The sequence below is a fragment of the Drosophila sechellia genome, chromosome 2L (genome assembly GCF_004382195.2).
Source record: "Drosophila sechellia strain sech25 chromosome 2L, ASM438219v1, whole genome shotgun sequence".
NCBI lineage: Eukaryota > Metazoa > Arthropoda > Insecta > Diptera > Drosophilidae > Drosophila > Drosophila sechellia.
The window spans coordinates 11,364,194-11,377,564 of record NC_045949.1 but is presented as its reverse complement, the minus strand read 5'-3'; the positions used below and the strand labels follow the sequence as shown (position 1 = coordinate 11,377,564).

Sequence of the window (13,371 nt, the reverse complement as noted above, 5' to 3'; positions counted from 1 at the left end):
TTCGGCCGTCCGAAAACCATTTAAGTCCGTAAATCGTTTTAGCGCTTTGCCTTAAGAACCGGGTCAGCCGGAAGTTGTATAAATTACAATCCTCAAGTCCGAAAAAAGAACGGAAGCCAGGCAACCACATGGCCAGCTTGGACTTATTATGGCCGAGATACTGCTGCAATAGTTATCTTTAAAATAGCCACAAAATCCATTTAAATTATACAACAAAGGATGGATATAAACAAACAAAGCTTAGGCCAGGCCTTAGGGCCATCTTAGATCCAGCCAAAGTTCTGGCCAAGTTAATTACACTTAATACGCATGAAGAAATGGTGAGCGTGTGTGTGCGAAAGGCTTTGACCAGGAAACCTGTTTGGTTATTTGGTGATTTGTGTTTATAGAATGTTCAGAATATCTTTGCCAAAGGGTTTGAGGGCGTTGGGCTGGATTTGTGTGTGCGAAGAGAAAATATTGGGTAGTTATTTTGGCAATGATAAGCATGAGAGATTGCTTGATTCGGAAGGAAGTTTTAAGCTTTACGTTCACTTTAAAATATGCATTGAGGGAGTTTTGTTTATTGAACTAATATGGAAACCAAAATAAAATGGAACCGGTGATACTTTACTATTTACTTACCTTACTACATCTAAAATATGCATATGCAGTTTTATTTTAAATATTGTTTTAATATCGGGTATTTTACCTAAGGTACTTAGCATTCGTATCCATTTAATCAATCCTCTTAGCTATCCCATCCTATTTACTTCTCGAGTTCACAGTCCAAAGTGTGACCATTAAATATTTTGGCAAATATCCTGGTGTAATCACCAGCAGAATGGCCAAGGAGCAGCATATGAAGAGGAGGAGGAGCTGAGTTGTAGCAACAGCTGGCCAAATTATTCTAATTGCCAGTCAATGGACGTTGCCTGGCAAAACAAATTTAAAATTCCATCAATTTGGCAAAATAGTGAGATGGCCGAGAGATCCGAATCAAATTATCCTAAAGACGTTGACATTGCTCTTTGTGTGCCGGATCTGGCAAATAGAAAGTTTCGCAAGAAGTCCTTTGTTCGTTTCATCTGTTGCAGTCTCGCAAAATTGATTTGTCAAGCAGCCACATTAAAAATTGACAACTAGACAAATACCGAAAGAAGCCGGCCATGGAAATACGTGGAAGGTTTCCCAAGATGAATGGCCATCCCACATCATCTTTTGGGCCAGCTGGCAGGACAAAGTCAGTTTGTAGTCAATATTTTATGAGTTTGAATTAATTTGGAGACGTATTCGCAGCTGCTCGATTTCTATTCCAGCACGTTTCGGTCCTGTCCATTGTTAGTCAGTGGAGTTTTTCAGTTTGACAGTTATTTTGAGAGACCACTTGCCCGGGGACACTCAAAGTTTTTCAATATTTTCCGTTGGCACGACAATATTAGTGATGCAAATTAATGTGCATGCATGCGTGAATGTGAATATTTAATTCCGATTCTGCGAGGAGCCTACATATGACAAAAGAATGTAAATGGACATATTTAAGGTACAGCTCGAAGCGAGCCAGATAAATGAACCAAGTTTGCATAGGGTCATTTTATGCCTGGGATTGAAATTGGCTAAGTTTTCTGAATCTAAGGCAACGTGCCTTAAAATACTGGAAAACTTATGGCAAAAGTTTTGGGAACTGCTTGTCTTAATTCAGAGTCTTAATATTATATAAGGCAGACATCAATATTTAATTGGCATATTAAGCCAGCTCCACACCTAATCTCTTTCAACCTAATGACCAACAAAGTTCTCCATGAATCACCTGCCATTTTGAAATGGTTTACTTATGCATGACTCTGATTGCCTCTCTTGTGGCTGGAAACCACACTCTCAAGGATACTTACATACATAGATCGACTGCCCAAATCGTTTATTTTATGCACAAGCACTTCCGAACCACATCGCAAATTTTATAACAAACATTAATTTTGGTTAATAACTTTATAAGACAAACTAGCCAACTTGTTTAGATATCAAACTACCGCTCACAGCCGGATGTTCCGCCCTAATGCCACAAACTTTGAGTCAACATTTTTCACACAATGTTTGTGGGCCGAGGGGTCGAGTTGGGGGCATAAAATAGAATTGGAATAACCATACGATAAGCCCAATTTGTGCGCAGCTTTAGTAGGGCATTAGCCATACATAAAGCAAAGATAGACGCCTCCATATTCGTGCGTTGATGTGCGTCACTTCCGCTTGTAATTGTAGCTACAATGTCACAATCACTAGACCATATAAACGCAGGCAAGTCGTCGAAAGGACGATGGTGAAATGGGCGGATGGTGGGCGCAACGGCCATCTCTCGCACACATAAACAACCAGGATACCCACAAGCACACACACTTGCGTGCTGAGGGCTGGCTTTGTGTGCGCTTTTAAGTGGCTCTGTGTCTTGCCCATTCGGCCGCCATTCCACAAAAGTGAAACTTAGATCGTGCACTGTGGGCTGGAAAATATCTTTGTAGTGAATAGTAGTAACAATAATCTCTAAGTTTCATACTTTTCCATATTTACATCAATTAAATGCGAATGGTCCCAAAATGACGTTATGAAAAATAAGTAATAATGGGCCTTTTAATAATAGGGCAAATAAATAATGATTTCATTTAAACAAAGTTATTACCCAATTGGCAATTTCACAACTTACTCTGCCCCACCGTACATGAGACCTCAACAACGCGGTCCTTTCTCGTACTTGCCACATTGTAAGTAGCCGCACCGAAGGCACATGCCCACCCACATTCGCATCCCAAAGATACTCGGCATCCGGGAGAAGACATGGATGTGGGTTCTGGTGCTTACGGATACTGTGCATCGCCTTGGTAATATTTACAAGTCACTTGTTTTTATGCCTACATTAATTATGCGCGCCTCTGACTTTGGTTTTTTGGTCGGAGTCGGATGCTAGTCTTCTTTGATTTTGATTTTGATGCCGTTGCCATTGCCGCAATTCCAGCTTGGCTTTGGTTTTCCGGGCTCTCTGGCGCTGTCAACTATGAGGCTGATGCTTGAGAGGAAGCCCCAAGTTCTTCGCAACCCCGACCACTTCTGTGGCCATATTTTTGCTGGCTTTAGACGCCTTTCGGGTGTGCTGGCTTAGGGCTTTTGCCAATAAATTTCGACACTCGTGTGGAGCGGCTGCCGTTGGTGTGGAGCTGGTTTAAACCCTGCTCTTAATTGCTCCACACTGGAAATTGTCTTTCGCTCAGGGGCAGTCAGCTACAGCCATCTACAGCTGCTCATAAATGTCAGGTCGAGGTAACAACTGGGTGGCTGCATTAAGTGACCCAGTTGTGCTTCCCTTTTGGCGCTCGCAGCCTGCGTTCTCCGTTTGCGCCTTTTAATGACATTATTGCGCACTGAAACGTATAATGCGTCAGTGCCCGGGTCCGGGTTTTATCCTCCGTCCGGGCTTTCAGACCGGGCCCTGTGTGCTGCTGGCTTTGCTTTGAGTTGGGCTATGACCTTGCACGCGCCTTGACGTGCTTACTTTTGGGCAGACACTGCGTATGCGTGATGTGCGCATCTTGAGGCCTGCACATAACCTTGTGCTGCAATAGGTTTTGTTGCTGTGGAAATTTTGCGGCAGCAGGGCCGTCGTTACATATGCCAAAAGCGATTGCAAGTCTTTGGGATGTTGCGACTTACGATAATAATATTTCCCCTCACTGAATTTAATAATCTATGAATATTTAACATTGTTTAACTTTATTTATGCCTTCAGCATTTTTAATTAGGACATAATTCATTTTCTGTCACTATGGCTTTGAATATGTAAGCACTTTGTGTCGAAGCCAATGAGAAAATCCATCTTCCTCTTTTAAATATTAATATTTGATATGCTTCCATTTTCGACTTTGTCAAAAATTCAATCGATTTTTTTCCAATTACATAATCTTGCCAAATTATTTCAATTCTGCATTTAAAGGCTTAAAATAGCTTTTAATCAACAAAAAGCTATTTGTGTGCATTTTCCATCCGGTACATCATTCTTCTCTGATTTAATTTCTTTCCTATATTCCAACACATCTAGCTAAGCATTCCCTCCATTTTCAAATGGACGTTTTTGCGTTGCCTACTTAGCGGCGCATTTGCATTTCCCTCTCCATTCTTCGTTAGTCCCCGGCATTATCCTGGTGGAAAAAAGGGGAAAAGGATCCATCTCCATCTATTTAATATTCAATCGCTGAAATTGTTTGCGTCCCCTTTGTTGGCACTGCGGCACTCGTCCATTTGGCTTAAATAAAAAGCGACATAATTTAGTTTTTATTAAATTCTTCAGTTTAATGCGTTTTATTCGGTTTAATTTCTCTCTTATCCTTTTATACACTTTGCTTCTCTTATTATCTTTATGCATTTCGATTTTAATTTACCTTAGAGAATTTATTTATAACTAGATTGTGTGTCTTCCCAATGTTCTTCTGAATTTATCTCTCTGTTACCTTTTATGGCCCTTTTATTAGGTTTATGCGTGTATGCTTTGCCTAACCATTAACTTATGCTAAACATTCTCTTTATATTGTAGTGTATGCCATATAATATTTAAAATTATTCTGCCAGCTGGCAATTCCTTTGTTTAATATATGTACCTTGAGTGTGTCTGTGTTTGGGTTGAGTTTTAAACAGTTTGCTAGGCTAAAATGTGTTTTTGTTGTATTTTCGGTTTTTTAATTTAGATTCTGCTTCTATATTCCTTTTGGTGCATTTGCCAACTAACTCACTTGGTGAAAATAAAATTTAGTCATTCGCTACATACACAAATCATTCCGAGTACGAGTGTGTTTGCCTTGTTCTTACGTCTAATGATTTATTTATGCAATTTACAATATTCCATATTGTGCTTAAATGATTGCTTCTGCCCTCACTCCCTCATATGCATTTAGCTATTGCTAATTGTTTTTGTTTTTTTTTTTTTTTTGTCTCTTCAAAATACTTTTGCAAGCATTTCCGCTTTTCTCCATTTTTCTTCAATTTATGTTACAGTGGAAAAGTCTTGAACACTTTACATAACTTTTACGTTAAAAGGGAAAGCTAGGGCTCTGCTTAAACGATTTCTATGGCTACATTTACATACAAGTCTCAAACAGGGTTATCCTAAATTTAGTTAGTTCTGACAATGTTAGCCGATCTAATTTACGATATCTACTTTAACGATACCCGGAAACACTCGTGTTCATGTCTGTTTGATCCAATACAACAAACTTAAGGCGGGAAAATCAAATTCTTAAGTGAGTGGGGGGTGTAGGGTGAAGGACGAAGGACGAAGGTTTGTTTCAGACTCGAAGAAAGTTCTATGGAAAATAAATGCGATAAATTATTTAAATGCAACTCTGAAGCGGATGTGGCCCGAATTAAAATTTCATAAACTAGAGCACACTACACGGGGTAAGCCCTTGATGCCACTCGCGATTTTCGGCCGGAAATCTAGACTTAGTCCTTTCCCTTGAAAGGCTCAACAGTTCAACAGCCGGGTACTCGAGCTGGAGTCCTTTGTGCCACGGAGAGCAGGTGTCGCCATGGCGAAAACACATGCCACTTGGCTCTGAAGTGAGCCACCGACTCGGAACCTCGTGAAGTGGATGCACAGAAAGGGGTGGATGGGACTTCCTCGTCGATTGTCAACTAACAACGCCTGCGAGAATACAACAACTCAATCGGCACACATAGCCCACATAGGAATCCCCCCACATGTCTAGTAGTCTTGTAGGCCCGGGATTTCTTTGCGTCCCCTCGCTTTTTCTTTCCTCGCTTTCTTGCCATTGTGCTGCGGGGAAGCTGCTGAAAACTTTATATTAAATGAAAAAGTTTTTCAATTACATCAGCGGAAATAAAACGCTGCCAGCTTGCCACTCGAAGCACGCAGCAAACAGAAACAAACAACGACAAGAGGCTTTTGTTTAGCGGCGTCTTTGTTTTTCGGCTTTATTAGGTTAGGTCCGCCTATTGTTCTGCCAAATACTCTGAACGCAAAGAGTCCTGCGGAAAAGTCATGATATTTTGGGAGTCCTGACACGACTTCATGCAACTGTAACTAAAATAACAAATTGAAATGGTTTGAATATCAAAATATGACCTCTTAAATTGATTGATTATCCATAACACTTCATGATTTAAACTCAACTTTCAATCGGAAGCAATTTACAAAAAATATATTGTTCAGGTAAAACTTCCCACACCTGACGTGAACTTTTCCTTCATTCCCATTAACTAACTGAAACTTGATCCTTTTACACTGGGCATTTGAACATCGGCTTGCTGGAGAGTTCCGGTTCCTGCTCTCCCTCTATTATTTGGTTTTCTGGCCCTTCTACTTTTCGGACTCGCATTCGGAGCTCTCTCTTTCAGCCAATTATTAGGTTAAACTTGGGTCTGCCTTTGTTTGTTTTGCTTCCTTTTTTTTGGGGCGAGCCAGCAAACAGAAAAGGGAAAATGTAAGTGATGTAAAAAATCAGCGGGACGGAAACAAGTGAAGGGTGAACTTAGGCTATGAGTGGTTTTGGTGATCAGCCTGGCCATTTACAGAGCCACTGAATCGTCTAAGGCCGCTTCATCCCTGGCAGTTGGCTGCTGGCCGGGTCAAATGTCGCTGGTTTCCTGGCCATCGCCCACGTATCCCTCGTCGGGACTGTCGGCCAAGGGGCCATTAAGCTGTTTGAGTTTCGCGGTGTCCGAACTCTCCTCCTCACCGGCAGGTGGCGCTGCAGACCCGGCGGCTTCCTCGAGGCGCGGCGAACTCGCCTCGCTTTCATCCAGCTCCGGAATGGTGGATGTGGCCGTGGATTGTGTGCTTACTGCTGATGTGGGCGGTGGTGGTGTTGCCACCACTGCGGCTGGTGGTGGAGTTGCAACCGCTGGCAGGCTGGTGGGTGACTGGGCGAATCGGTAGCCGGGCAAACAGCTGGGCCACTGCTGAAACGGCGCCGGCATCACCGCCAAATCGCTTTTGTAGCCCTCTGGCGGCGAGGGGAACTGATGCTGCTGCTGCAGCTGCAACTGTTGCTGCTGCTGAAGTTGCTGCTGTTGCTGCTGCTGCTGCTGAGGATAACCCTCCGCTGTGAAGCGCACATTGGGCAGCTGGTACTTCTCGTAGCTCACCGTCGGACCCCTCTGGATGAACTCGGCCTCGAGGCTGTAGCGCAGTGTAGGATTGCCACACACACCGACATTTCCGCCTGCTGCCGCAGCCGCCTGAAATTGCTGCTGTTTGTGCAACCTGTTGTGTGGCAACGTGCGATAGAAGTTGTTGGCAGGCTGCACCTGTTGCTGCTGCTGCTGTTGCTGCGGTGGCTGCTGCACCATATGGGCACTGCTGTAGTCGTATGCGAAGGATCCATCTTGGCCCAGGAAGCACACCGGATTCAGGTGGACATCAACTTGATGGGGAGCCGGCTTCAGTTGCATGCCGCGCGGCAAGGTGGTCATCGCCTGGGCAAAGCGTCCCATTAGCGGATGTCCCGGATGTGGGTGCTGGTGTCCCTGATGCGGATGTGGAGCGGCCGCCAGCTGATAGCAGCCCTCGTACTGACCGCAGTCGCTCTGCGTCTCGTACTCCCCGGCTCCGTCCAGACTCACCGCCGTCTTGAGCTTATGCTTGACACTCTCCGCATCGTTGACCAAGTCCGGATTCTTCTCCTGGTAATTTCGCAGCGAGGCGGGAGGAGAGCAGTAAGCTGCCGCCAAGCCGTGGCCATTGCTCAGGAGCAACGGCGGTGATCCTGGTCCAGTGCCCATCAGATTGACATTCAGCTGCAGCTGCTGCTGGGCGGAATTCGGAGTGGCGTAGAGCAGTAGGTTCTGCTTCATCTGATTGCCCAGAATAATGCCCCCGCCAGCTGCTCCATTCGCCGCCTTGGTGGGTGTCAAGGTATCGCCCAGTAGGAGTCCTGCGTTTCCGTTTAGACTATCCCCGCCATCATTCAGTATCGAGGCGCACTTCATCATGCCCATGCCCGTATCCTGGGTGCTCCCCGTCGAGGAGTCAGTGCCACCGGCAATACTCGTCACCTGATCGCACTTTTTGCGCTGCTTGACCGGCTCCGAAGTCTTCTTACACTTGACCACAATGGTGCAGAGGAGTACCACGAAGATAATGCCGCCACCGGCACTGCTGGCCACAATATAGTTCATGTAGTCCCTGGGGAAGGAGACCTCATTCACCACCGGCGGCTCCTTGATTATGACTCTCAGGGTGTAGTTACTGAAGGTGGTGCCAGCTATGTTCTGGCCCACGCAGGAGAAGGTACCATTGTCCTCGGCACCAACGTTGTAGATGAAGATCTCGCTGCGTTTCTCCTCGGCGCCACTTACTCCGATCGTCTCGTCGATATAGTAGTACATGTGCAGGTTGTCCATCAGGCTGTCGTTGCTCATCACCTGGCCATTGAACAGCCAAAGGACCTTCGGCTCCGGGATGGCCCTGACCAGGCAGGTGATGGACATGTTCCTGCCTTCGCTCACCTCCGTATAACTCGACTGGGGACTGACCTCCGGCAGACAGGCCAGCTGCTCCCGCTGCAGGCTCTTGATCACCTGACCCTTCAGCCTCGCCGGTTCCATGCACTTGGGTTCCTCGGCCAGCGGGGTGTTGTAGTTGACCAGCCAGAAATGGATGTCCAGGAGGCGGCAGTCGCAGTTCCACCGATTGCTGTGCAGGCTAATGCCGTGCAGAGACTTCGGCAGGATGTGGGTGCCCTGGATGAACCCAATCCGATTGCCGTCCAGTCGCAGCCACTCCAGGTTGTCCATACCCACGAAGGCCTCGTTCTCGATCCGCTCCACCTGGCAGTTGGACAGCTCCAGTGTCGTGAGGAAGGACAGGTGCCGGAAGGCGGATGTCTTCAGCTCCCTGATAGGATTTCCACTTAACGAAAGACGCATCAGTGAGCTGTAGTCCTGAAACGTCTCGCTGGGCACATTCTGCAGCGCATTCTCGCTGAGATCCAGCTCGACCAGATTCGTCAGCCCCCTGAAGGCCTTCTCGTGTATCCGGATCAACTGATTCCGGGATAGATAAATCTTCTGCAGGTTGAGCAGATCCATACGTAGGAACCGCTCCGATTGCAGCACCTGCAGCGCATTGCCACTAAAGTTGAGGACCTGGGTGCCCGGATCCATGCCCTCCGGTAGATTGGAGAGCTGCTGGCCGCCGCACTCCACCGTCTGCTTGCCCCCCTTCCATTTGCACACACACACCTCCGGCGGACAGGCGGCAGTGATGCCCAGAAGTGCAAGGAGCGGTATCCAGATTGGCAGACCACTCATTGTCTCAAGTGCCTCCGGCTGGGCTTAGTCCTTTGTTCAGAGATCCTTCTATGTTTCGTACTTGCGTTTTCTTCGCTCTGCCTGTGCAGCACTTGGGTAAACAATTTTCGCCAGCTGGCTCACGTTGGCATGTCAAATTATGCAGCCGGGCTTTTTCCGCGGGTAAATATTATTAGCCGATCGGACGCTGTCACGTCTACTCGAGCAGTGTCGGGCCATAAAAGCAGCGCTTCTCCTTCCACTTTAATCGCTATCGGAGTGCGGCCCATCATTGTCCTGTCGCTGGCGCTTTTGTCATGGCTGCTACTTCCGCTTCCACTCGGCTCAGCCTCTACTCCTTCAGCGTCCTTTGTATTAATTTCATAAAAATGCCAGGCTCTTGATTCGCGCTTGACAGCGCTCAGAAGTAGGCAATGGGCTCGGGGGCTATTGTCGCCTTTTGCGGCTTTCCGACTTTCTCCGCACGCCTTTCCCCACCTCTGTTTTTTCTCCTCCAACCTCTCTTTTATCTCCCGGCTACGTTGTTTCACTGGCGGCAGAGAAAGGCTGATGTCCTTAATGAAATTATAATGTAATGCATTTGCCGCGTCTCCTTGTCGAACTTGTTTTGTGTCTCGTTTAACGCCGCTTGCTGCAAGAAAATTAAACAAAAAAATCAAAAAGAAATATTAGTCAATGGGCCTGAGAAAAGATATTATTATAATTAAGGCAATCATATTTTACCTAAATTAGATTTAATAATATAAATACATGGCTACGTTATTTATGAGTGTAAAAATATATTCCAGAGCTCATTTAGCAAAAAGCAATTTCCCTGTTTCGATTGCCCATTTATTATATTTATGTCAAAGTAAAAATAATTAAAATGCTGCGACTTGTCGATTTTCAAATTGCGAAATGCGATTAAAACTAACAAAAATGTAGCTTTCAAACATTTAACTCTAATCCCGAAACATTTCATGTATTCTGTGATTACAGACAAACTAATTTTTCCCTCGTGCGATTAACGCACAAAATAAATTGAAAATAATTTGGCTCATTATCTGCGTGACATAGAGCCATAAATAAAGCGCAGTCGAGGTAAATTATACCCGATAATAAGCTCACTGGCCATTTTTGTGTCTGCGCTGGCTGATTTATTTTTTAATAGTTTTCGCAGCAGGTCGCGTTTCAACGAGGCTTCTCAATTATTCAAGTGTTTGTTTTCTTGCATAATGAATAGGATCGGATCCGATTGGCTCGGAAGTGAATCGAGTGCCTCAACAAGCTTATTATGGCCAGAATTGATATTGCAGTTATGTAAATATATATCCCAGCCGGATAAAATGAAATGCAAATCCCCACTCGCACTCGCAGCATTGACACAGCGAAAGTACGAATTGTTCGACTTTAATTGGATGGAAATGGATTGGTCGTTTTGTTGATATAATCCAAATAATTTGCTGCCCCCATTAAGACGCATCATTGTGTTTTTCCACCTTGTTCCCGCACTTATTTGCTTATTATTCATATTTTTATGAGGTCAGTTCATTAAATTCACCCTGGGGGCATGGCAAGCTGACATTAATATTTGTCAAAATTAATCTAAGTGAAAAACAAAGAGCAGACCAAAGTAGAGCAGGAAACGAGAGCCATAAACAATTGAAAATGTCGGGCATAAATCATGCAACATATTGCACGATGGCTGCTGCCTTAGTTAAATAACAGATAAATTACAGGAAAATTAACTTAAATGCAGGTTTATTGTGCGCACCGAGAAATTGCGTTTACGTGGAAAATAACATAAAAACAAAGACCCAGATTTCGACCATCTTTCTGGGAAACCCAAGATGAGCCGGTTCGGTCACAAAGGCAAATCCCGAAAAGATTCCAGTTTCATTAGCCGCCCCACCGACCCACTCCAAGTGCCCAACTACAGATAGACTCGAATTTCAGTTGACTAAGAACGAACCGTCTGGCGCCAATGCAAATGCGTAATGGATACTCGGATTCCAGCAAATTGACTTGATTTGGCAGGCACCTGAAGTCTGTTCTTCGACCGACAGGACGACAGGACATTATTAATAACCGAACATTAATCATGGCCAGCGACTTTCTATGGCCTAATGTTGGCCCAGCTGCTTTTAGCTCTCACTCAAATGTGCGGTACTTAGTGCGAAACTGAAGCCGAGATTGTAATGATACACCTGAAAGGTGAGGTTACTCAAGGACCTGACTTCCACCCAATGGCAGTCTGTTAATTGGAAAACCGTATTCTGACCGATAGTAAACAAAGGCATTTTCCTGGCCGCACACTGAACACTGCGGGAAAAATTTGTAAAATTTATTATTTGGATTTCAACCGAGTCGACTGTAAATATTTGTATTGGTATTTGCCTAATTGACCAATTGAATAGTGCTTTCCAGCTGTTTTTGGTTAGTTTAAGCCGAATCGAAATTTTAATTAAATTTTCGGAAATGTCCCTCTCGCCAAATTGCGCACGGAGATAAATGGAAAATGTTCTTTCTCATTTGGTTGGCTTGTCAGCAAACATTTTTTGACATTTTCATTTGTCAGTTATGAAGCAGACACACAGACAAGAGATAGAAAATCCTGGCTCGCAACTGTATGTGTGTGTGGAGTGTGCACATTTGTTATATCCTTATCACAAAATGATTTGACAGTCGAGACCAAGAGGCAGTTGAACCTCTGTGAAGCACTTCCAACTGTCCTGGCCCGAAACTTTTTCTATCTTGTGGGATTTAATAAGATGACAAGAACGTAGCAGACTTGTAAAATTTGAGGGATTTGTTCAACTCCTGCCTGCTGCGGCTACTGCCGGAATAATTCGGGCTAGATAAATATTTATTTTATTTTCCACATGTCCCATGTTAACGCAGACCCAGACATTGACACGCCAGTTAAACTGCTGTCACTGGGAATAATTTCAATTTCATTCCGTTAGCTCGTTCGCAGGAAATCAATAGGCCTTTACAACAAATTGACCTTTCACTCAGGAGCAAATGAAAATTTCATAAGAAATTGATTGCGCAATCGGGTTGCTGTGGAATCTCTTTGAAATGTTGATAATTCTGATAATACTCGTTATCGGTGCCAATAATTTGTGTGGGAAATACGGCTTTGCCGAAGCTTACAAGATACTTTCTGTGCCTGTACAACAGGGCGTATGCGTTAAAATTAAACGTATAAGCTGAAAAGTTTAAACTGTAATCACATTTATTAGTTACTGATACATTTTTCCAATTACATTAATTAAATAATAACAGCTACTTAAACATAAATTCACTCTCCAAATTGTACATCATCTAGTTGATTTTATAAGGAAAAATCCAATTTGAACGTAAATTACATTCAATCATACCAGCTAAATATTTACCACTGAAACCGCACAGCTTTATGGCCCAGCCCACCTAATAAGCCTAAACCTAATTAAAAACTTATCAACAGCTGCGGCAAAATGGCAATTTTCCAAGCATTTGTGTTTGTTGCCGTTGGCAACCTTAAGCCAGACACCACCAAACGACTTCGGTTGACTTTTCTGGAACCCCCAGAAATTTCATAAGAGTTTTTGAGAACACTAATTTAACATAGACTCCTTGAATACTTAAAATTCCACAGGCCACTTAAAGCCGCACCTTGAATTAGACGAGCAACCGTGGCGGAACTTCAAAGGCGCGCTGCGAAACATGTCATAACATGTGGAAATTAAAATTTACATCACAACTTAAGCGACGTCCTGGCACAGGACCTCGTCCCGTCGAGATCCGTTTTTTCCCCGTGTTTTTTCGCCGCTCCTTTTTGGCAGGCATAGCACTTAATTTGGCACATTGCCGTGCATATTCTGGCACCGAGACGACGACAACAATCCGCCCAGGTGCAGCCACAGTGGCGACAACGGCATTTTGTTGTACAATACATACATTTTTTACAACCTGCCAAAGGAGACAGAACGAAGGCAAAAAAGTGTGATGCCATATATGGCTATGGAAAATCTTCTAATATATGTATAAATATATCGCATACTTTGCATATACAAGCGGACTTGCTTGAAAAGTTAATTACCATAAGAGCATTCATGA

At 44.3% G+C, this 13,371-nt stretch overlaps 1 protein-coding gene across 1 annotated transcript in view; it reads right to left on the bottom strand.

Moving 5' to 3' along the window:
* Positions 1–4,288: 4,288 nt before the first annotated feature.
* LOC6612173 overlaps positions 4,289–13,371 on the bottom strand; it is a 43,780-nt gene continuing 34,697 nt past the window's right edge. Inside the window, exon 4 of the mRNA XM_032722929.1 lies at positions 4,289–9,922. Within this exon, the coding sequence (XP_032578820.1) occupies positions 6,607–9,291 (2,685 nt within the window). The 5' untranslated portion in view covers positions 9,292–9,922 and the 3' untranslated portion in view covers positions 4,289–6,606. The remainder of the gene's footprint in view (positions 9,923–13,371) is intronic.